Here is a 25,861-nt window from a genome sequence, read left to right on the forward strand (position 1 = left end):
TTCAAATGCAGATTTTCCATACAGGCATTTTAGTTGTTGATTTACCCAGAAAGAGAAGTTTCTGGGTAACTTCCACCTGACAAAATATGCCATCTGAAAGCCAACTCTACACCCCTATTTATTGAAAAATGCAATTGTCTGCAACAATTCAGAAATTACTACTTGCTTGAGAGGGTTCTGCACAGTGTAAGATTCTCTAGCATCAGGCTGCAGTTTATTTACTTCCCTGGATTACAGGGTTTTCCTTTCATGTGGAGGTGTCAGCCCCCGACAGTAAGGAAATGATAAAGGTAAGGGAATCTAGAGCATTCATGTGCTTGAAACTAAAGAGGCTGGGCTGTACAACCAGTCATCATTAGCAAACTGAACTAAAGGAAACATAAATTTTTGCAACACTCTGATCTCTAGGAGCTTAAGAGTGATGTATCTTTTAAGTTTATAACGCAAAGCCAGAGTATAACCAATGGGTGCAGATGAATATAATTGCTTTGGTGGCAGATGCACATCAGCAGCTGGGACTAAACATTCAGTTAAAAAGAAGCTGGTAACTCTTCACACTTCCTAAAGCCTATCCATTAAGGCATCCCAGAATTTTCACACAAAAAAATGTCGTAGTATTGTGACAACACTATGAAGTGTTTTATTCATTGAAGATGTAAACATGAGAGTTGATACAGAAATAATCACAAATTTCATTAGAGGAAATGAGGCAATATTGATAGGAACTACGGAAAGACCAGACTAAGCTGTGTGGAGGGGCATCACCAGGAACCCAAAACTCTGGGTCAGCGTGCTGGGACAAACACAGAAATGGATCATTCACTTTTTGAAATTGAAGGTTAACTGTACCAGCACAGGAGAAATACCTGGCTGTGGCCTGTTGTACACTGTGGACAGTTTAATAAACACTTTCACTGTTAACCAAACTGAACAGAAATGAACAGTTGTGCTGGAACAATCCAAATGCACTTCTACGCTTTATCAGCCCGAGTATTGTGTTTGTTTCTCATCCCCTCAACCAAACAAATCACAACCATAATTTGAGCAGAAGAGGGAAAAAAAGGGATGAAAGAGTCTTCTTTTGGGCTTTCAGAATATTGGCCTGGCTGATGTTGTATTGAGGAGGTGAGATGGTAGACTCTCAGTGTCACCACTTGGCATAGCTGTGGTTTCCCATGAACCCCAAAAGAGGTGGCCATTCCCATGGAAAGAAAGGTCTGCCATTTTAAGACCTTTCACCTCCTTCCTAATCTTACTAACATTCTTCTTCATTAGTTTTTCGTATAGAATGGCTTCTTTGGGATATTAATAATTCTAAACATTGCTGTACAGCCTGGTTGCCCTTCTCCTGCCAAGCACTTGTAGAGGGGTGGTTTTTCAAAGGGTACCAGCAGTGAGCTGCTATTTAAGTACACAGTTTAAAAGTGTGCCTTCAGATTTGGATATCCTTATAAGAAGTAAATGTAATGTCTTGTTCTGCTTCAATCTGGATATGGTGCCACCCTGGGACTGTGCAAGTTGAACAAAACCTTGCTTTGAGTAACACTGTGTATATTTTATGTATTTACAAACATATGAACTCAGAGTTTTGCTGGATTATACACACCCCATCTAGGAAATCTAGAAGAGCTTTTTTGGTGACACCCCATTCTATCTGTCTCCTCTGTTTCTAAGTCACTGAGATGTTTTTCTTTGAGAGGAAAATTATGACCCTCAGTTTGTAATTACTTGGACATGGCTTATGAATATTTGGGTTTTACCTTAATTCAGATATAGTCCAAAATATGGCACAGCAAGTTTTGCTATTTGGATATAACAGGCTCTTCTTCGATCATTTTTAAGGGAGAATACACCAAAGTGAATGATGTGCATTCAGCTAATCCAATAAAAATAAAAAAAAAAAAAAAGATAAGGATAGTATATAATTCTTAAAGAGTAACACAGGGAATTGTGTTTGTGATATAAATGAGAATTTTGGAAATATTTTACATATTTAGCTACTGTGAATAACCTCTGCGGAACATCTAGAATTATAAAAGCCCCATAATATATTTATAATCCTAATGTGTTTCTTTGCTGTTTTGCAGGCAGACCAGTAATGATTGTAGTTGAATACATGGAGAATGGATCCCTTGACTCCTTCCTGCGGGTGAGGTGCCATTTTCTGATGACATTTGAATAAGACACCATTCTAGGTTAAGATTTTAAATCATTTATCACAAATTAATTTCTACATAATGTTATTCATGGATTTTTAGTGAAGAATAGAAGCCTTTTCCCCAGGGTACATTTCTGAGGTACAGTAATACATTAGAGCATGGCTGGAAAAAAAGAAGATTTAAACTTGAGAATATAATTGATTTCTTCTACAAAAGTAGTTCCTGTATTTAGCAAAATGTATTTCAAATTGTGTTGTTGTGAAAGAAAAGATAAATTGAAGCATAAATGCCTGGCCTTATGGAAGTGGTTCATTTTTCTCAATCACCTTCAAAAATACTCTGTTACAATTTTTTTGGTTGGTGAAGCATAGAATATACTCAGTAATTGATTTATAATATTTACGGTTACTTGCATTTAACAAATTGAATTAGAAAACAGTTCATGGGTGAAATGTCCTGGCATTAATTAACCCCCAAAGGTCCTTAGTAAACATTAAAGAAGGGCTAAAGAAAATGTGAGTAATATGATGGCAAATTGTATTTAATTCTTCTTAGAAAAGTAAAAGGAAAGGATGACTCCCTCTGTGAGCTAAACTTACCCTAAAATAGTCTCTTTTTTAACAGAACCCCTGGAAATGCTCCAGAGGCCCACTGACCTAAGACCTTGTGTGAATAATTTTAATGTCAAGTATTTCAGATTTGTCTTAAAAAGTAAACACCAGCTCTCAGTAGCTCACTGCCTTGCCATTTCCATCCTGCAGAATGGTAAATCTGGGGTTGTGGGAAGTCCCACGGGCTTGGGAACTTGTTTGAAAGGGTACCCCAAAGGAGAGACGTTCAGCAGGGAGCTGTGGAAATACTGGCATGAAAATCTTGGTGATGGTGATTGAAGGATGCTTTGGTAGCAGGAAGAAGGACCTGGTGAGGAAAAAGTGAATAAGCAGGAGTGAAAAGCACCCAGCACTTTAGAAAGAAGATGTACATGAGAGGGGAGAAAGTCATGCAGGCAGTACTTTTGGGAAGAGGGGGAGCAAAAAGAGAAGAGCATTTGGAACAAAGGATACAGCCCTGAGAGTACAGCAGAGCCATGGCCACAGATACCTGTAGACCCTGATTCTCCTTTCTTTTGGTTTTGATTATTCCATAGTAATTTTTCTCTAACATTTCTTGTTGTCCTCTTCACCGACTCTCCCAAATAATTTTTCATTTTCCATTGTCAAGACACCTAAAAGATACTTATTGTGTTGTCAGAAACACACCAGCACCACAGTTTCCTGTGAGAATATGCTGATTTCTCAAAATCAAGCTATTTTTACGGAACATTTAATATCATCCATGTCTTAGACGCTGGGTAGTTTTTAAAAATTACTCCCTTTTCCTTTCTGGCTCATCTCTCTGTCCATCTGCAGCAGAGGGACTGCCACTGATTTGAGTAGCAGCTTCCCTGCTCTGTAATTTTTCAGCAGTGCCCCAGGAAGATGTGTCTGGTGATCTGAAACATTGTTCTGTGTGTGTGTGTGTGTGTGTGCAGAATTTCATGGAAGAGAATAGAACCAAGTCCTGAAATAATTCATGAGAGAGAATTACCTTCCTCTGAATGGCTCTGTGTGATATCTATATCCCACGTTTATTTCACATGCATTCATTTATCAGAACAGTTACTACTTATTATGATACTTTAATAGAAAGTGGCATCAGCAGAATTACAATGTTACTGTGGAGCAATGCGTCTCATATTGCATTGGATATATCTGGAAGCAGAACCTCTGGGGGGGGAAATGTGAGCTAATAATTTCTGCAGCTGTTTTTCATGTATGTTATTTTACAGCTTCAATTCACGCTTCAGATATGGGTTATTCTTCTAAAATGCTTTTTAAATGTACTTTAGATAATATTCAACATCCCAAAGCACTGTAGATATATGTCAGCATTTCTGTTTAATAATTAGCAGAGCAAATGGCTGCAAAGTAACCTATTTAAAAAGAAATCCAGCTGCTTCATTAATAATAGTTGTTTCCTGCAGATATAAGTCCACATTTTTAAAAGCTTTTGTGAAGATACAAAGAAGCAGAGAGGCTTTATCTTTAGCAATGCTAGTGAAAGGCATTCAGTGACTATAACAAATGTTGTGGGATTTGGAAGGGCTTATAAGACAGTCTGTCTTTCTTATTATTTAAAGGAATCAATTGTTCCAGTGCAAAGTGTTTTTACTCAGAGGAGAAAGAAGTCCATTTCTCACCATAAGAAATACTTCCCAACATACCACAGCCGGCAAAAATTCCCTAGTACATTACTCCATCTGTGTTTCTCCAAAAGCCAGCAAAAATGGGTCAGTCTTACAAATTCAAAGTGAGATTCTGTGGTGAACCATATGAGGGTATTCCAGAGGAAGAATTCCATTTGCCATCACCCTCCTCACAGCCATGGTGGGATATTTGCTTTCATGCCAGTACAGATTGTGCCATGAATCAGAAGCCTCCCCCCAGCCTTTAATCTTTCACCCCTAAAATCTTAACAGCCTTTACTTCCTTGCTTTTCTGAGAGCAGTGTCCACTTTCTGCTATTTGCATGGATTTAACAGCAAGCTGGGCTGAATTATGTCTTCCCCACCCCACAAAATATCCTGTATGCCAGCTGCTAACTCTGAGCTTTTGGGTAAAAAACGTTGGCATGGATTTGCAATATGAAGCTGCTTCAGAGATATTCTAGTGGGAAGGCATCAGCTAATTAGAACCAATTTTGTAAGATGATGGTAATTAATTTCAGTGATTGTGCATCATCAGACATCCTAAATTGCTGGATACACTTGACACTGAGTTTTCCTCAGAAATACTGCATTATTTTCACAATTATATAAAACTCATTTACAAAAGATGGAACTTAGTTTTTTGTAGTGTTGTTTGGGATTTTTTTATCATATGAGATTGAGACATGTAGGTTAATCATATACAAAAGTATACCTGAAATTTTCTATCAATAAAGCAGTTGTCTGCCCAGAAATGAGGTTCATGTGGCTTCATTTCTGGTAACACTTGGAGAGATTTCTCTGAAAAAGGATGTGGGTTTCCAGCTAAGTATTTCCTCAGGGGCTAGAAGCCTCTTTCAGCATTACACCAACAACTTCCAGACAGAGGAAATCCGTGCTTGGAAAGAAAGTGGCTGACCTTTGGGAATTGAGGAGACCCAGGTAAAATTTCCTGTTACAAGCTTCACACACAGACTTCGGATGGGGCTCATTGTCGTTATGTTTTAGCACCTGCCTGTGTCACGGAGATCTCAGCAATCACTTACTCTGCAGGCACATGAGGCAAATTATAAAGGCAAGAAGGGTTGAAAGGGCAGCTCTCTGTATTGATAGAAAGATGTTAGTGATAAGACAGACTAGGTGCAGTCAGATGTGTTTGCTCGGGCTTGTTGTTACAGGCTGCAGAAGATACAACAAGAAAGACAACCAGGAGAGATGCATAATAACCACAAACAACAACCAGAAAAAAAGCTGAAAACCCACAAAACCTTGTTAGCAAGCAGTCTGGCAGTTTGCCATTGCTGTGGGTTGGAGATGATTGCAATAATTCCTACAAAAGTCCTTTCCCCTAGGTTGGTCTTTTCACCCCGCCACACCGATCCCCACTGAGCCCACTCTCTAAGCCTGTGCCTCACAGATTCATGGGGTTATTCAGATTCAAATCTCATCTGCTCCCTTTTGTTTTCACAGTTCCATTTAAGGGGTCATTCTTGGATGAAATAATTGGATTTAGTATCACATGGACAGGAGCAGGGTGATTAGGAGATGAGGTGGCTTCTTGAGAAGAATGATACCTGCAGAGCTCTATGCTGGCTGTGGTCTCTGCTCACCTCCTCGTGCATCAGGCAGTGTGGGCATGGATTTAAACACAGAAAAGGAACATGTCTGGAAGCTGCCTTTTGGAGGAGGTTTGTGTTGGCTACACAGAATCATGTAAAATGGACCAAAAAATATCACCAGAATACTGAATTCTTTCATACTTTCCTGCAGCTACAGACTACCAGAGCTTTGTTCCTGCTCAGTGTCCAAGGTGTGCTGAATAGACAGAGGTATTTAGGTTTGAAAGATGCTCCAGTCTTCCCCAGTTTTGTGAATCTCAGAGCTGTAAAAGGAAGCGATGCATTTCCCTGGGATAATCACAGCAGCACCTTTGTGCTTGCCATTGTAATTCTCCTCCTCCTACCCAAAAGCTGGTGCTGATATATTTCCATTTGCTTCAGAAAATTAAAATACTTGTTGAAAAAAGTTAGATTTATATACAGGCAAGCATAGTAAGTGGAAATGCTGCCACACATATATTTTTATTTCAGAGAGTCTGTAAGAAATTTGCTTAATTGCCTTAGAGCACCAACTGCAGCATACTGTACAGCAAATGAAACCCTGGAATTCAGCTTCAAGTTTTAATCCCTCGAGGCTGGCCTAGCAGAGGCTAAGATAAGTGTTACTAGATGGAGACAATATTATGATATAGTGTTCTTTCTTGCAGTAATCGTTATGAAGTTATTCTCAGAGCAGCTTTGCCATCACACTCACCCTTTTTTCAGTTTAGATGCTCTGGCAGACACATTTAGCAAGTTCAGGGGAAAGGGAGGAAAGACAAAAATGAACACTTGTAGCAAAGTCTATGAAACAATGTAGTAAAGTGTGTGTTGTATATCCATCTAACATGGCCTCCCCAGACAGAGTAAGCTGTGAGGAAGAGAAGCCAGATGGTCTTTTCTAAGTTTAATGGCTCCTGTTATTATTTATCTGCATTCAGAGAGGCAACAACCTTGGTGCTCATAACTAATATTCCCTCTTTTGCTTCCCCACGCAGCATTCATGTGCACTTTAATTTATTGGAGGCACTTTCCTTTCCTGGCAGGATAAAGGTGGCATTTTGCTTTCAAAAATCAGTCTGTAAAATAGAAAACCTGCACTGGAAACCTGGAAACTGCTGATACAATTTTTTTTTTTTTTTTTTTTTTTAACCAAAATCAGACTGAGCAATTAGAAAGTGAATTTGAAAGATTGCATTACCTTACCAGTGAAATTGTAAGCAACATGTATTGAAGTGATCTAAGATTGCACTGAGAAGCTGTCACTGATGCTACAGAGCCAGCATTTGTTCTCAAGCAATGTTTTACCCTGCTAAAAGGACACATAAGCAGCATTTCTGATGCTGCTGTGAGAAGTTCATTTAGAAATGCTGGGGATTTCTAATATGTAGATTTTCTTACTTACACATTAAATACCATAATATTCTTAGTACTGAGCAACAGGAAATTTATTACAAACTGTCTTACATTAGAAGGCAAAAAGAATTTGATAGGTTATGTGGACTCTTTCAGTGTGCTCTTTACCTTCGTGAATTTGTCAAGAATGGGAAATCAGAAGATCAGAACAGAGCCAGTGTCTTTTAGATGAAGGGATTTTGAATGTCTTTTAAAAGAGAGGAAAAAAGAAGCCAAGAAATTACGAGCCAGTCAGCTTAATGTCAACTTCTGTAAGATTTCTGGAACAAATTATCAAACAACGTCTAAGCATCTTAAAGATAACAGTGAGATAAGTGTGAGCTAACCTGGATTTGTCAAGAACTAATTCTGTCAAACAGATCTGGTTTCCTTTTGTAGCAGGGCGCAGGCTTTGTGGCTGAGGGAGAAGCAGTTGATCTTGTAAACTTTGGCTTTAGTAAGGCTTTAAAACTCTCTCACATGAGATCCTTGTGAGCAGGTAGAGAAATGTGGTCTTCATGAAATTTCTGCTGTATTGGCTACGTCCTGTGTGGAGGGAATGGAATTTGGATGGAAAGATGTATGAAGTAGGGCTGTTCTGCACTCTGTGTTTCCCCAGATTTTTTTTAACTTCTGGATCCTGACACTGCAACTAAACTATGAAATTTTCAGGCAATACAAAGCTGAGAAGGAACACAGGCTGTCAGCAGGGTAGAGCTAGGATTTAAAATCATCACAACAAATTTAAGAAATAATTTAGTAACTAATTAGCTTAAAATTAATTAGAAATATGTAAAGACAAGGGCACAATACTCCACTGTGGCTGGAATAATCAGCTATAGAGTAGAGGACAGAAAACGCTTGTTCAGACAGAAGTCTGATGAAAGAAATTACTGTAGAAATTGGGGTAGGTCAGGGGCATTTGCATTGCTGTGACAAATGCAAACAGCAAATACCACCATGGAATCGACAAATAGGAGTCTCCCCTGCAAGGTCTGTGAAGTGTTTTTTTTCCTCTCTGCTTCACACTGGCAAGGCCTTGGAGTACTGCCTTGTTTGCACCTCAGTTTTTCAGGAACTGCATGGAGTGGTTGGGCAGAGTCCACAATAAAATCAAAATGAAAAGTAGCCAAGGAAATGAGATCTGTGGACTGAACCAGTGTGAAGCCCAAAGAAAAGGGCAGGAGAGATATTTAGTCTTGGTGGGCATAAAAAACAGTTGCAAAGAGGAATTGAAATCTGTGCCAGTCCAAGTGCCAGGCTCAAGGGAGGCACCTTATATAAAGTATGGTATAAAGTGGACAGAATAAGAAATAATGGCCCTAGTGGTCTTCAAGTGCAGGTTATAAAAGCATGTCAGGAATGACACAGGGTGAGAGATGATTTGTTCCCTGCTCAAACCCTTCCAGGTCTGTGATTCTGTGACAGCTGTGTTCCAGTGCACCAAAGTGGGCAGGGACCCCTGGTTATTCCAGGGCATCCCTTTCCTGCTGTAGCTGCGTGAGGAAAGCAGGGCCACAGGTCACAGGGCTGCTCTTGCTGTGCCTCCAGATCAGAGGGTGGTTATTGCACCTCATAATAACCTTTGGAAGGGCTTCATCTTGCAAATACTTTTTAATAATAAAAAGATTACCCATATTTTTAATGGTTGAAGAGTCACTTAGATTCTCATGTAGGATCACTCATTAGCATTTAAAATGAACTAAAGTAATTATATTTAATTGAATTAAAGGAACCTATTAATAATAATTAAGTCTGCATGGAATTCTGTCAACAGTTGAATGAAGAAGAAATTATCAGTTGACCTCATTTAGTACCAAAAATATAAACTTTAGTGTGATACACATGATAGTTTGAAGCATGAGTTACACTTCGAAGAAACACCAAGCTGCAACTTGAATTTTGGAAGATTTATCAGGACAAAGTTCTACCATTTACTTTGCACAGTAAAACTGTAACAATAAACGCACAGCAAAAACTGCGTCTTTCACACAGTGACCAGTAGGAACTGTCAGTGGTGAATATGATCTAGGTTAGACAAAGAAACACCATTTTCAATGCTGCTCTCCACCTAAAATGAGATCTAAATAATCTGCAATAAAATATTTAGACCTGTAGCAATCAAATCCTGCACAGAGGATAAAGGCTTAAAAATGTTCTGACTCATTTGGCAAATAAAGAAGTGGATTTTGGAATAGATGGAACTCCAGAAACAATACAGAAAAATCCAGTGGCTACACCTCCAAAAGGTTACTGGGCAGTGAAATAAATAGAAACCTTCTGAAGAAGAAAAATTCCAGGGGCTTGTAGAAAAGCACTAAACTGGGCACTGGAGCTGAAAACTGGAGAGCAAAATACAATGAAACTCTGGATATCCTCTTTCCTCCCCTCCAGTAACTGACCCTCTTCACCAGCCCATTATATGTCAGTGTTCTTGAAAGTTCTGTAACAGTAGGAGAATATTTCACTTACATAAGCTTTTCAAAAGCAAACTGTAGCTGAATAAAAATCACATTTTCAGGGCTTCAAAAATGCAAGAGTAACTGCTCAGATATTGCATCTATACCCAGCTGTTGAGAAAAGTTAGTTTAGCAAAGCCATCAAAGCTTGATTAAAATTTAATGGGATGATAGGATAAATGTGGTGAGCCCACTGAGGTCTGAATTGCTGCCAGTATTGATTAACACCCTTAACAGCCCAGTGGGAATCCTATCAAAAACATATTTCAAATCTAAGCTATGGGAATCAGAATAAAGCCCTGGGTAACAACCATCTTATCGGTCAGATGAGTGTTTTATTTCCCCATATGACAAGTGAATGAAACAAGATAGTGGAAAGTTGCCAAAGGATTGTACCTGGGGACTTAAAAAATGCTGAAGATAGGAGGTCAGATTCTAACTGCTATAATTTCATCAACCTAGTTGAATTTTCCAAAGGTTAAATATAGCCCATAGTCTGTATCCAGATCAGCTTACATCAAAAAAAAATTTTGATGCATTGAAAGATAACAGTTTATAGATTGTAAGGGGATACAGCTGGCATGGAAACCGATGCAGAAGTGATTACAAAGAGACTTGATTGAGAAAAGACTGTTCTGCTGACAGTAAAAATGTAGTCGTTCCAACTGCAAGGCTGGCAGTGAAAAAATATAAAACCAAGCATGAGAAAAGAGAGAGGAGAGCAGACGCAGTAGAGGATTCTGAGAAATACAAAGAGGGAGAAGGAGGACAGAATAAAATTGCAGCTGGTACATTAGCAGGTCTGTCATTTCTTTAAAGGTGAAGATAAGAAGCTTTAACTTTTTGTGTCAAGGCAGAAGCCCAGAGAAATTTGAAAGAAGGAAAAAGAGAGAATGGCAAAAGCATGAGATTGTTTTAAACTCAGGCATTACTGCTCTACTGGTAAGGCAAGTACTGAGACTTGGAAAGAGCAGAAAAAAGGGTATGTTTTATGAAAAATCAGCCAAGCATGGTCTAGATTTGAAAGAGCAGAAATTAAAAAAGGAAGGAATGAATGCTTGCAATCCAAGAGGACAAAAGGTTAAGGGAGGTGCTGCAGATGACTCTGAGGTTTGTTGAAAGAATGGCGCTGTTAAGGAAGATAAGGAGGAGGTAGAAATCTACAGTTTTGAGAGGTTGCTTTAGTTTGGTGCTTTGTTGTTGGGGTAGAGAGGGGCTTGAATGGTCATTTTGCAAAAGTCAGGTACTGACACTTTTTTCCAAATCCTAATTCTACAGTTACCTGAAAAGAGTAATCCATACATGGTAAATGTGAAGAGTATTAACTGTTGGCAACCAGCTTTGTCATTTTTGAATCAACTGAACAATTAGAATTACTAAATAAAAGGCAAAATTCAAATCCCATGTGGCTTCATTACAAAAATATTGAGTTAATGTCCTTCCTTTACAGGAAGCAGCTTAAAGTAGTTAAGAATATAATCTTTTGTCTTTCTTTGCTTATTTGCTGGATGGAATGAGTTTATTTAAAGCACCTGTCACTGGTAATTTGGGACTCATTACAATTGTGTCTGGAACCTCTGCTCAATGTCCTGTGCAGAACCAGCTGCTCACAGGTGGCCTTGATGGAGACGACAAGGGAGAGTGTGGCCTGATTGCTTGGGAAGATCTGCTTCCACTTTTGTGTGGAGGTTTTAGAGACAGAAAGGCTTTACTTCCCTGATACAAGGCACTGACACATTCAAAGGGGAAAAATTGCTCTGAATCAGTTGTATATAGCTGGTTTCAAAGAATTGTCCTTAAATGTGCTTTATTGGCACGTGGCTGTGGTGTTCAGCCACTGATGGAAGCATGACTCCTTAAATATAAATCTTGCTGGGAAGTATAATAAGGCTGTGAGGTTTTCTAGCTGACAAGGTGTGTTGGTATCTTCCTTTTACCATTTTCTTTCTGGTTTTTGTCTTAGTCTTTAAATGTTCATATCCTGATTAGCTGGATATAGGCCCCAAATCATTGAATCATTATGGAAATGCTGAAATACTTTGCTGACCAGGGATAAAGCTAAGCGTATCCATACAGTTCAGCCTGTTGCTTTGGTGAATCTAAAGAATTGGCTGAACTTCCTGTAAGCTTCTTCCCTATAAAAATCATCTTGTTTAAATGCATGAGCTAAGCAGTAGAAATGTCCTGAATGCTGATCCGAATTTGCTATTTGTCTGTAGCCCAATGCTGAAAGTGTTGAAAGAGAAAATGGAAAGTTAACTTGTTTGCAGGAGTTGTTGGCTTTTGTTTGGCTGTTCCTGCTAACATAAAAATCCTGGCTCACTGAATAATCCACGAGAAGCTAAATGTCTGCCAGTTGAGGTCACAAAAATACTCCTGCAAGCAGTCTGCTGTGAATGGTAGGTAGGGCAGGCCTAAACAGGGCAAAGAGCCTGTAATCACATTTCTGTGCGTGCACTCCCTTGGTCCCCACTGCCATTCAGGAGCTGTCTGATGCAGGACAAAAAGAAGTGTTCACTTTAATACTGCAGATGGAGAAACTGAGGCCCAGCAAGGTTGCCCAGCTGGGCAAGCACAGTTAGTGACATAACTCTGATGTACGTGTTCAACTCCAGGACATTTCAGAAGGTGCTAAGCAGTTTAATGCATTCATGGGTCTGAGCTTAACCCTAATCAGCTAGGAAGATTTTGGGAAAGCTACATAACCCTTGAATTTCACCCCAAATCTCCTTTTTAATCTAGTGTTCAGAGATTAGGTTTTAGGTGCACAACAAGCATGAGCTAAAGCCTCAGACTTTTTTCAGGTTATTTTGGGATTTTTTTTTTAAACAAACAAACCCTCCCAAAAAAAAAAAACCATAAAAGTGAGGTAGCAACAGTACCCTAATGCAGACAATCGAGGCTGAGACAATAAAAAGAGGGGGTTTTGTTTCCTGAGGCCATGGAGTAATAGGTGAAGATTTTTGTGTCCTTTCTCTTTCTTGTACTAAAAATAGTGTTGGGAGAAGGCATTCATGGTAACCAAGTATGAAAGAAATTAAATGTTGTCAGTGGGAAGATTGTGAAAATGTGTAGGAAAGGGGGATAAGCTGCACAATGAGAGATGGGATGCACTGCCAGCCAATTTAAGTAGCTGAAAAAACAAGCTTGCAGTGGGCAGCTTGGCTGGATGGGTGACAAAAGTATTTTAAATAAGAGCTGTGGTTAAGATCACTAGAATGAAACAAATAGAAAGTAGCTGTGCTGTTTCTTCCCTTGCAGAAGCACGATGGGCACTTCACAGTGATCCAGCTGGTTGGGATGCTGCGGGGGATTGCCTCTGGCATGAAGTACCTGTCAGACATGGGCTACGTCCACCGGGACCTGGCAGCGCGGAACATCCTGGTCAACAGCAACCTCATGTGCAAAGTCTCGGATTTTGGCTTGTCACGGGTGCTGGAGGACGACCCTGAAGCCGCCTACACCACAAGTGTGAGTTTGTCTTATCTCATTTGAACAGCTGATTGCTGGTGCCTCTTGTATTCCAGCTGCAGATTTGTCTGTGCTATAGGAAGAACAGTCGGAATTATTGGCTTTGTTCCCTTCTGCTTCAGTCATGTGATTCAGTAAACACACTGGCTATGCTAAGGGAAGTTGTTTTGATTTTTGGCTAAGGGATGTGTAATAAACTTTGGAAAAGTTTATTTTAAGTGTAAGTGGGAGGCCTTTTTCATTCTTCTTTGCGTTTTGTGTTTGGTTTTGTTGGCTGTGGAGGGTCTTTTCCCATGTTGTTTCCTCTTCTGGTAATTTGTGTTCATTTACAAGGATATGTTTGTAAAAGAGAGAGATGGGAGAGGAAAGAACCTTACCAGCTTCACTGTTGGAAGCATGCTGTTAAGCCTTCCATTCATACATTAAAATTTAATATTTATTTCACTGAAATTTACCTTCTAGCTGGACATGTAGGACCTTCCTTGCATGACTTAAGTCTCAGTTCATTAATGCTTAATCCCTTATGTGATGCAAGTAAATTGTTATAATGGCAAATGGGGTTTGGGTGAGAGATTTGGGGATGGGTTTTTTTGGTTTATGGTGCTGTAGGGGGATTCCAGTGAAGTGAAAACTTCTTGAACATGAAAAAGCTTGTTCAAATGTGACCACTGTTCAAATTAGTCCCAATATAGCATTTTCTCCTGATACCAAAATGTTCAACTACATTTCAGTTCCAATTTTTATCACAACATTAAGAATTAGCTAATTATAAGCTGATTTTTTTAGTAACTTTCATATCTATCATTGAAACTATTTCAGAGCTAGAGTGCATGCTCATTACTACTCTCACAAAATGTGCAGAATTTGTATATTCCCGTGATAGGGCACAGTGACAGAATTCTAATAGAGAAGATAAATGAGCATTAAATAACTTATTTCACCTTTTTTTCTATTACACTTTAAAAAGTGATGTATGGCCAAAATAAGGAACTCATCTAACTTCTCTGTACTGCAGTAAGTACTGTGGTGCATCTACTGAATTTAATGTAGATGTTGTAATGGGATTATAGAGCCTGTATATTTATATATGCAGAATATATGTTTACTTTTCATTTAGGCCTAAAATAGAGGTGTTCTGATAATTTTCCTGCAACTCCCATTTCTTAGAAGTTCTATACAGAACTGCAAGCTGACTTAGAGGAAAACAAGTAAAACAAGGAAAACAAGGTTTTCTCTTGGTTTTAATATGCAAGCTGGGGAAAAAAAGAGCCCAGATTTTACTTTATAGCAGAGATGTCCTTCATTTAGTTCTCAAAACCTCTCTTGCTTCACACTGCTTCTTAGTACGGGGCTTGAAAGGGAAAATAAACATCGCTGCAGCTTAACACATTCTCGCATGAGGGCTGAGCCTTGCTAATTGCCCGTGTGAGCGAGCTCCGCTGGCACCGAGTGCCCCAGTGACAGGAGTCAAGTGACAGTCTCAGCTCTGAGCCTGGGCTAATGGGCCCAGCTGGCGCGAGGCACTGGGAGTGGCAAGGCAGCCTCTCTCCCAGTGACATGCAGGAAAGATCCCAAACGGTAAACAGAGGCTTTCAGCCAGTATTTATCCTGTAATTTTCTGCTGGATCCCGACAAGGAACAATTAGTTTTATAGAGTAGTTAGTGCCTGTCCTGTTCATCATGGCTAGAGCTGCTTTTAATCAGGAAATGCTGTGCTGTAAAAAAAGAAAATCAGTGCCATTACATATTCCTTTTTTCCTTTATCTGTGCTGAAGGACTTCCTTGAAACGTAGGACAGGCTCTGATGAAATGCTCCCTGTTTTCCTGTTGGTTCACCCAGCTGCTTAACATGAGAGCCTGTTTGTAGGTGTAGAACCTCAGAAGTGCCTCAGAGCCGCTGCTGCAACCTGCCAAGGCTGCAGCCTGGTGCTGAACTACCAAATCCTGTCGAGCAGGTACCTAGAGCATGTCCAGCAGGAGGGGATATCACAGAGGCTGATGGCCAGTGGCAGGTCCCTGTGTCAGCCAGAAACCCAAGGTGAATCTGTTTTGACCATGAACCCACCAAAGAAGATCAAAAAGCTTTGAAACTAAGGTGAGGAAAATGCTATGTACCATTATTATGAACTAGAAACTTTATAAACAGGAAGGATTCAAAGCAGCAGAGTCAGGTATAAGGGAAATGAAAAGCATTTCAAATCACTCATTCCTTCAACTCCAGCTTTCCTGTCCTTGCAAGTGGGTCCTCACACACTGACTCTGTTAGTCATTGTGGCAGAGCCTGCCCAGTTCCTTCTGTCACTTCTGGTCCTTGGGAAATGTCCTTCCCTCATTCCTGAGGGCAGACTGACAGCTGCAGTCCATGTTCCATGTTCCACTCACTCTCTATGAACTGGGGATAGCCACGTTTCTGTGGGATGCTCTTGCCTTCCACAGACTCCATCCTCGGGGTCCTGCTCCCCTCGAGCAAGGCCAGCAGATTTCTCTGTAGGACTGCTCAGCAGGAAGTCAAAAAGCCCTGTCAGTTTTTAAAAGGACTCAGCACAGCTCTGACCAAAGTGGGGTGAGGACTGAAAGAGGGAGAGATTTGTCACAATGGCTGTGGAAGACTCAGGGAAGACTTTCACCCCTTTAGGAGTCTTTCATGGTAACAGAAGGGACTAGAACCCTACACTGGGTGCCAAATCCTCTTGCAGCTCTCACTGCCCATCATTTTGGCATTGACCTTTTTTTCTCCCTCATGAACATCTTCCCATCATCAGGCCATGTGTATTACTAGAGGATTTTATAGCCTCTCTTTAGTTCCATATGGTGCTTTTGCCATGTGAAGGTTAAACCCTCAGTGTTCTCTCAAAGATTCTGGTGTTTTTAGGATTCATGTTTCCTCTCCACAGAGATTTTTATTGATAACAGCCCAGTACCTGTAACTGCAGGAAATCCACAGAGTGGGTCTGCATATTGAATAGTGGTATTTTTAGCCTCGCATCTCTCAGTACAGCACTGTCAGTACTCAGAGGAAACTGATTATTTTATCTTCCCCTTTTTGTCTTAGTCCCAGTGTCAGAAATTGAATGGTACAATTGGATGTTTTCTTTGGGAATGATCTACAATGCAATGTAAGCCAAAAATAGACTTTTATATCTATGATGCAGTGGTCAATACTGTGTGAATGTATTTTTTTTGTCTTCCAGCCTGTTGAGACAAGGATGTAAATATGTCTTTCAAAGGGTTTTTCGGAAATAAGATATTGATTCCTGTTTGTTACCTGGAATCACAAATTTTACAGCAAGATACAACTTTAGAATAGAAAGGAGGAATTAAAAGCCAGGAACATTTGACTGCAAATATTTCTGTTCCAGATTGATCAGGAAAAGATGAGGCAAACTTTGGGATAACTCAGTACTATGAGAGTTTTGCTATTGGAGACAAAACTTTCATTTTTAGTAGTGGTTTCCAAGGCAACAATTAGTCATAAAAAGGCATTTATAGTATATAAACAAGCACTTCTGTCAATACAGAGGACATCCAGGCTCTTGCATCCCTGCTTTTAGATAGACTGTGTTAGATGTTGTAGATTCATTTAGTTTAAAACATAGTCAGGGTTCTCTCGTATTTCAAAATGAACCACATGGCCCCACAAAAACTCATTACATGTAGCAAAATTTTTATAATCAGAGAAGAATCTGTGGCACTACTCTAAAAAGGACCAAACCAGTATTTCTCTTAGCGGTGACACCTTAATAGTCTGCATTAAATCTGATTTTTAGTCACACAAAAAGCTGCTGCAAACAGAATTATATGATAGATAAAGAAATGTGTTCTAGATTTTTTTAATCAGCTTTATTTCTGAATTCAGCCTTAATATATGAAATATTTTATTATTTCCATAATGGTAGTTAGAAAATTGATTTACTGCATTGCATTTCCTGAATCACTTTGTAAACTTTATGGATCTGATTCTTCTCCAGCCAGGTGGCTGAAATACCCCATCCAGGAAGATTTCAGACTCATTAGATTTATTAGAGGAGCAAAGATTGATGCCAGTAATCTTTATGAATACTAGCAAGTAGCAGAACGTGGGGGGATCAGGATGATACCTTCATAGTTTTTTGCTTTGTTATATAATTTCCACATTGGAAGACACTCTCAGTTTTCCCTCGCTGGTACATAAGTAACATGTTTGGGGAGAGAAGGTTCAATTTGCTAAAAAGTAAAACAAGATGCAAATGATTTTCCAATTAATTTGGGATGTTAAGCAATAGCTTCTGAACAAGCTCTGTGCTATTGCAAGCACATTGCCTAGGTATTTAAGGATCAAATTAATCATGGACCATAGAGTAAAATGGTTATTGGCAGCCATTGAGAAAAAGCTGTGTCCTGCAAAGGTCTGCATTAACCTGTTTTCTTGGAAATTCATTGGTGACATAAAGTTGAGCACAAATGTTGTCAACTCTTTAACTCTGTGTGTGACACACCATGAAGGGTCTGGAGCACAAGTCTGATGAGGAGCAGCTGAGGGAGCTGGGGGGGCTCAGCCTGGAGAAAAGGAGGCTCAGGGGGGACCTTATCGCTCTCTACAACTCCCTGAAAGGAGCCAGGTGGGGTTCAGCCTCTTCTCCTGGTAATGAATGACACATTGAGAGGACACATCTTCAAGTTGCTCCAGGAGAGGTTTAGATTGGATATTAGAAAAAAATATATCCTTTCAAGGCCCCAGTGTGAGATTATAATATTATTTTCCTGGCTAGAGCTACAGACCTCAATGGGATCCCAAAGGGTTGTCTTTGGATAAGTCACTCAGTACCATCCTGCCTCATCAGAATTATTGTGCTCTTGTGCAGAGATCCAGCTGCTGGCAGCTGCTGCCAGTCCCCAGATACTGCATGTCCCTGCTCTTAGCTGGGCACCCCCCTGCTGAGGGGAAAGGTTTGCTTTTCACTGCAGTAGAACGGTAGGAATTACTCTAGTGGGACTCTGGCACTAACCTAAATATTTTGAAGTAGTGAGTTAATAGCTCAGAATGTGGGCGAGAAGCAAGTTAATAAGAGCTGTGCTGATATGCTCAGCCCACACCAGGTGTGAGAATTGCAGTAACTGGTTTTAAAGTGGGTGATGGGATTCCTTTCCAGTGGTGGTGAGATGAGCCACCTTCCCATGAGTTCCAGCTTCAGCTGGATTCATTCCCTGCTCTCAGAGGATGCCTGGGTTTGGAGATCCTGCACGTCCCTTCTTCAAGCCTCTGTCATCTGTCATGGTGACCTGGACAAAGAGCATGCTCAGGTTGTGCCCAAGGACAAGTAGCCAAAGGAAGGAGTGTCTTGGAAAAAGACTTCTTGCCTTTTGGGCTCTACCAGTGTGAGGTGTGATGAATTTTAATTAGTAGCTGTGTGTTTAAAAGGAACAGAAACCCCAAACTGAGTCATTCAGTGCAAGCTGTGGTGCTTCCTGTTTATTGGGGTTGTTTGTAGCGGCCCTGAAGATGAAAATATGTCTGTGACAAAATTTAAACCGTTGAAAACATTCATTTTTAAATTCTCTCTTTGGTTTTTATCCAGCTGTGATGCCAAATTCATCTAAGAGGTTTCCTGGTTTATTTAACCCCCCTTAAATTTAGTAACAGAAATGTATACAGGCTATAAAAGACCACAACAAAGGCAGACCCTTAGAAGGAAGGTCCAAGGACAGGAATGAAGCACAAATATAAAACTAAATTTTCTCCATGTTTTGTCAAACTTTGTACTTCTGTGAGTACTGACTTCCACAGTCATTTGAGTTCTGAGAATGCATGGGAAAAAGCATGCAAATTTGCATTTATATGTGCAGAAATTAAAAAGGAGCTTAATGGTTGAATTTAGTTATAAACTAAACTCATCCCTGCTTTTTTCTTCCACAACCCTCCAAGTAGGAACTCCAAATATGGATTTGGCAGAGAAACACAGTTGGAAATTTGCTTTTCACTTTTTCATTCACAAAATGATTGTTGATGAATTCAACACAAGTTTGCCCTAATATTTTGGCTGTAAAAAAGGTGGTATTTTGCACTTCATTCCTAATGTGGCTTTCAAAGCATCATCCCATCATTCATTGTAATCCAACATAATTTCAAATTAGAAGAACATATTGTAGTGTAATCAATCTAAAGGATGCTGCCTTTAAAGATTTGCAAGCTCTGCCTTTCTTTTAGCTTGGATTTCAGCTTTTAGTCTCTCTGGCTCCTCCCATTTTCATATTGACATATTTGAGTTTTGAACTCTACACATATGTGCTTTTGCTGTTTCTCAGGTTGGCTCTGTGTACGTCTCCAAGTGGTTTTATTTACAAATGCTTTATAGGATAGGATTGAGAATGAGCTACGTATAGATCTACAGTGCTGGTGCTCTTGGAGATCTTTGCATCTTAGGAGATAACTGAAGAATCTGTTTGTGACATTTAACCCTCAAAGCGATTGCATTTTTTCCCCTCACAGAGAGTCACAAGTGTCAAGTCTGTCTTTGGTGTTAGATTCAAAACTTGCCGGTATTGAATCCACATAAAGAGGCAATGTTACATCTCTGAGCAAGTCTTAAGTAGCTGTGCAAGGACAGAGGAGGTGGAAAAAGTCAATGCACTTGCAAATAATTTCTGAAGTAAGAGTTAAATCAGGACTATGAATCTCAGAAAGCTACAGGCAGTGTTTTTGGAAAGACTAGGGGCTGACCAAGGCACCAAAGTTATTGACCTCTCATCTGGATGTGAGAACCTTGGAAAATTGTGTCTCTGCACACTCTTCTCCTTGGAAACCAGCCCAGTAAATGTAAGCAGTACACTAATACGTATGTATACACATGCACTGCAGACTAGGAGCAATCATTTTATTGTTAGTTCCTCATACTGTTAATAGATTTTTTTTTTAAAGCTAACAGTTACCAGAATATTAATCTAATTTCAGACACAGCTGGGGTTTTAGCCCCACATGGATTTGATTGCGGGCATTTATAATTTTTAATGAGAATTACCATTTTCAAACTACAATTTAAGATGCTATTGTAAACATGCAGAACATGCTTATACATTTTAGTGAGGTCTTTATTCACTCCAAACAATACTATCCACACTTGAGATTAAAAAAGTAGGTGTACTGACATAAACCCGCAGTTACTGCTCTGTTGCTAATTCTGTGAATGGATGTCATCTTGAACGCCTGCCTTGTTTATTGCAAATAAAGGATCACAGTTCACTTAGGATTTTAGTATTAGTATTCGGATTTTATATTGACCAAGGTGCAGTGAATCATAAAGTATCTTTCCTGTGCTGGAACACACCTGCACTATGCACAGCTCCTGATATACTACTTAATGAGCTTTAAGGCAGTCCATTAAGGTCAAAGCAGTTGCTTTCAGTAGCATGTCAGCTGACAGTAATTGCCATAGGTTATGCTACTTTGATATATAGAACAAGGAGAACAATCTCTTGAAAGCCTTGAAAAAGAATGTAGCTTTTTCATGTATGTGTTATTTTTTTTTTCTCATTAAAAACTACTTGCACCTTTCAAAGATGAGTTAAGAAACTATTATAAAATTTGTTTACTGTGTGCTTACACTGGGAAAAGAAAACCATTCAGCTCCAGTGAGCCAAAGAGCTCAGCTCTAACTCTTTTATTTAGCTATTGGTAGGTGAAAGGAAATAAGATCTGGATGATTTTTTGTTTTCATTTGTTGTACCACTCTCCATGGGAATTTATGATCCACATTAAATACCACGGTAAAAAGTAACTACTCTGCATATAGCCACATAAAACTTCTGGGTTGAAAATCTGAAGCACTCGGCTTCACCAGGCTTTTGTAAAGCTTCATAATTAAATCTTGACATATTCCACAGCAGGATGTGTTATGTCCATGAGTATAATGAAATGAATTCTTGACTCTAGTCAAAAAAAAAACCAAACACCTGTTGGACTTGGTTATTTAAAAGCAATCATTTGTTCAGGCACAGTCAGGTGCATATTTCAAAGCTCACGTGAAAGGAGCCTGGAGAGGAGGAGACTCGTTCAGTGTCTTCAGCTGCTGTAGATCATTTATGTTTCTGTCTCATTTTCCCCTGCTGTGTTGTGTGTGGCACTGAGCTAACTGTGCCAACTGGAGAGCAAAGAGTTACAACCCTGGAAGAGATGGAAAATTCTTGGCAGCGCTGCTAGATTGTGATGAAATCCTGTTTATTTTTCAGAATTGGGAATTCTTGTGTGCTAAAGATCTGACATATGGTTGCACTGTTTTTCATGGGGTGGACAGTTTTCTGACTGGTTTGTGAGGAATTTACCCTACATTGTATTTGCATGTGACTGGCTAGGCCTGTGTTTCTTAATGACTGTCATCAATTTGAAATTTATCAAATGAGAAAGAGGCATTAAAATGTCAGAGACACTATTTATGTTCATGTTCCATGAAAATAAATGGTAACACAGAAAACAAATTCTCTTAATTTAGCAAAAGACTTGATCCTAATTGATTTTAGCCTGGAATTCTGATATCCAGTCTTCAAAACCCAAATGTGGGGAAAACCAAAATTCCTTTTCTTCTTTTACTTATCTGAAGAGAGCAAGTGGGGAGAGTCTTTTAGAGGGCAAATACCAGCATTATGGAGATGCTAAGTCACCATCCCTGGAGGTGTTTAAAAGCTGTGTGGATGTGGTACTTAGGGATGTGTTTTAGGGATGAACATGGTGATGATGGGATAACGAGTAGACTCGATGATCTTAGAGATGTTTTCCGAACTAAATGATTCTATGATTCTGCCTGGTTCTCTGGGTAATATTGCGCATCTAGGGAGGTTTAGGATACGTTCATGATGGAAGAGTTCAAAGACAAAAAAGGAGTATATATTTTTATATTGCTTAACCACTCTTTATATAAAGAATCTGGGAAAGGGTAGATTCAGTGAAATATGAAAGGGGGGATTTCTAGCTTGGTATGATTTTTGCTTTTGTGTTTGCATGTGCAGTACGCATGTTTCATAATCTCTCCTTTGCTGTCCTTTGCTCTTCCCACAGGGGAAACCTGTGGTCTGATTGCTGTTGTGTCAAGGTTTTGGCATTCACTTCAGCTAGAAGAAAGAAGTCCAAAAAATGTGCATTTCACATGCTGATGAATTTTTCTGCTCACTTTGATACTAATTCTAATATTTCTCCTGTACGTGATATCAAAGTTATTGTAAATGGGATTCTGTAATTACAGAAAAAAGTTTCTGAAGCAAGGTAGACACGTGTTAAACCTAATCTACTTTCATATTTCTGTAATAGAAATGTTAACTTGGGAACAAGACTGACCTAGTTATTCACCTAAATTAATCCCTGGTGAAATCAACCAGAGGAATTTCCCCTGACCATGTAGGAATTGTGATTTGCCCTAAATCAAAAGGATAACTACAGTAAGAAGTTTTTCCTTGTTGCCTGTTTGCTTACAAGAATGAAAGCCAGATTATCTTCCGTCATACACAAGCCCTTGGGAATCTCGCTTGTGCACTTTCCTTTTCTATCAGATTTCAAAACTTTGCAATGGTAAACTTTTAGTTCCTTGGATTCTTTTTTAGTCTTGGTCTTTGGCAGACTTTCATGATAGCAGCTTCTTGCCCAGCTGTGAGTTCTTCCCTTCATTATAAGGGGGGGTTGTGAGGGGAGGATGATTCAGAGTTTCCGGTGTCTGTTTATTCCTTTAAGCAGAATGTCGCAGGAATATTGCGGCATGGTGCTCATCTGTCTGAAAAACGTGTTGGATTGGTGTGACTCTGATAAATCTAGGTCAGGCATCACAGTCTTTGCTCAGAACTTACTCAGGCAAAACTCCTGTTGAGGCCAATGGGAGTTTTGCCTGAGTAAGCACTGTGGGAATTTGCCCTTAGTATCTAAAATATTTGATCTGTTCCTTGCACTTTTGTAAGTGTTCTAGAGGCAAATCTTGTATCTTGTCTTTGACTGCCCCACTGTGGCTGTATCCTCATCAGCTTCAAAGGTTGCAGATTCTTGTGCCTTCCAACATTAACCATCTCTTCATCAACAAAATATTTAAAAAATAAATTTGCACAGCTTCATATTTATTATGTTTAAAGTAATTCCAAAATCTATGTGCAGTAACTGTGTGCATTACTGCATAAAAAGGAAATGTTATTTTGTATTCTGGATTCCTTGTTCCACTTTTTTCTACTCTAGAGCTGCAGAATTTTGTTTTCAGTTGTGGAGGTTTGGGGGAAAAAGAATCTTTTAAGAAATCTTTTTGTTGTCTCCTGTAAAATATTTCGTATGTTCATGTCACTGCCCATCCCACACAGGACTTTTGGTTCATGCTTCAAATGTCAGAAATTCATTCAGTGAGAACCAGGGTCAGTTTTGTCGAGTAATAGATGAGGCAAACCGAGTCATTAATAAATTCAAATTCACTACTATCTCGGAATAGTTTTATTTGCAAGTAAGGCATTAGATGAATGTGCTTAACTGCCCTCACAAAGAATTGTGTGGTATTTGGATATAAAGAAGGATTTATAAAGACTTGAACCCACGTGGAAGCTCTACTTTTCTTCTTAGCAATGTGACCATGCTTAATGTTATGATTTTGGATCATTTTTCTAAAATTAACTGAAGTGCATTTTGAGATGAGACTTCTCATCCTCCCCCATAACACCAAATCACTGACTGTGCTTTCATTTCTACTCTAATTTCTATCTGCCTCTGTCTTCATTCTTGGTGCACTACCTATTAGTGCTTCCTCTGTTTCCTCTTTTCATTGTATCTTGTTTTATATCAGACTATCTGGAACTTCAATTATCCCTTTTTTTTTTTTCCATCAGGCACTCTGCTTTTCATTTAAATTCGCTCTTGAAGATCCACATCTGACGGTTTACTACAAACCCTTTTGAATAAAAATGCAGTCACCCTACTCTTTATTTTTAAAAAAAAGCTCTAGGGTAAATCTCATCATAAATGTGTTGCACATCTCCTTAGAAGCTTACTTATCCTTACTTAGGCTGAATAACTCCCAAATCTTCAGTGCTTCTCCTGAAATAAATACTCCTAGACGTGGATAAGGTGTTATCCAGCATGAACCTTGAGAGTGTCAGCTCTTTCTCCCATTGTAGCTGTCACAGCCAATACTAAAGAACACTTGGTAAACAACCAGTTGTAGCCTAAGAAAAACATGCTAGAACCATTTCTCCAAAATGAGGAAGCTGGGAACAATTATAAAATATTTTCATCCTCTTTACACAGCCTCCCTTTAATTCATCATTATAACACGCAGTGAACTCCAAGAAATTCATGCCCAAATCCTGCAAATCAGCCACCACACTCAGCCATTCCTCTTATTTCAGCCTCTTCAGCAATGTCATGGTTGTAGATTAATTTATTTTATTTTTAAACACAGAGAGGCTTTTCAGTGCTGATACACTCCCAGAATTTCAGGAGCAGTAGTACTGTTTAAATATATAGGCAGACACTGTGTTCATAGTAATTTTTTTCCTGGAGAAGCATGGAATGTCCATCAGTCTGGCCCTGGTTTCATTCTGTATCAGTGAATAAGCCTTGCACAATCACTGTTGCGTCACTTTTGTATTACACTTAATGCACTTATTTAAAACACATTTCTCTGAATTGATCATTGACATTTTCAGCAAATTATTGATGAAATCTTTGGCTTCATAAAAGTACCTAATGTGAAGAGACTCTCTTCAACCTTTTCTCAAGCTAGAATAATTAATTCAAGTTGCCAAATAATGTATTCAACAACATCTGTAAGTAAATGTTCTTGATATAAAGTTTAATTTGGTCTTTATTCCCTTGGTCTAATTTTTGATATAATTTTCTCAGAAATAACTCTCTGACTAATCTTTTCCTAGTAAGTTCAGTATAGTTCATTACAGGAGTGGAGTAATTCAAATGTGTTTTAAAAGTAAACAGCTCCTGTGCTGGGCCTGTGGTTTATTCAGGATACTTTTCAAATATGCAGATGCTGATTAGGGATGAAAACGTATTCCCAGAAGTTGAGAGAGCTTGTGTGTATCTGTCTTGAGTAACAATGATTCAGTTGTATTGTTCTAAATTAAAAGAATATGTCATATACTGGTCTAGATTTACTCAGTAAACATTTGGAGTTGGAAAAAGGGGAGGAAGTCAATAGACCACCATCCAGGCAAGTCAAGGATCCCTATTCCAGGATCTCTAATTAACACTGTGTATCTACACACATTTAATTCTGTCTTTTATTATTTTTTGTATGCTCAACCGTGTAGCCTTAAAATTTTGTTTTACAGAGTTTCCAGTTTAATATGTCATGTAAAAAATATTCCTATAGCAAGGTCTTCTGGATAGGAAAGGAAGCAGAAGCGCCAGTTTGCCTTGGCTTTAAATTCAAAGATAAGCACTGAATTGCCTGGTTAAACTGGGACTTTATTCCATGTGCTGGTCTGAATAACTCTTGCCTCTGTCTTGTAGCTTGCACTAGAGTAAGTCAACAGCATTTCTGCTCATGTTTTTGTAGTGAGTCTGGCCTGTGGATTTGCTAGTCTGCTTCT

At 39.2% G+C, this 25,861-nt stretch overlaps 1 protein-coding gene across 6 annotated transcripts in view; it reads left to right on the forward strand.

Moving 5' to 3' along the window:
- Window positions 1-25,861, forward strand: part of EPHA6 (EPH receptor A6) — a 392,563-nt gene that overhangs the window by 328,074 nt on the left and 38,628 nt on the right. For all 6 annotated transcript variants that reach the window (XM_048293614.1, XM_048293611.1, XM_048293612.1 and 3 more), the window contains 2 exons: window positions 2,088-2,149; window positions 13,118-13,327. In XM_048293614.1, the coding sequence (XP_048149571.1) occupies window positions 2,088-2,149; window positions 13,118-13,327 (272 nt within the window). The remainder of the gene's footprint in view (window positions 1-2,087; window positions 2,150-13,117; window positions 13,328-25,861) is intronic.

Source organism: Corvus hawaiiensis, chromosome 2 (genome assembly GCF_020740725.1).
Source record: "Corvus hawaiiensis isolate bCorHaw1 chromosome 2, bCorHaw1.pri.cur, whole genome shotgun sequence".
Taxonomy (NCBI): Eukaryota; Metazoa; Chordata; class Aves; order Passeriformes; family Corvidae; genus Corvus; species Corvus hawaiiensis.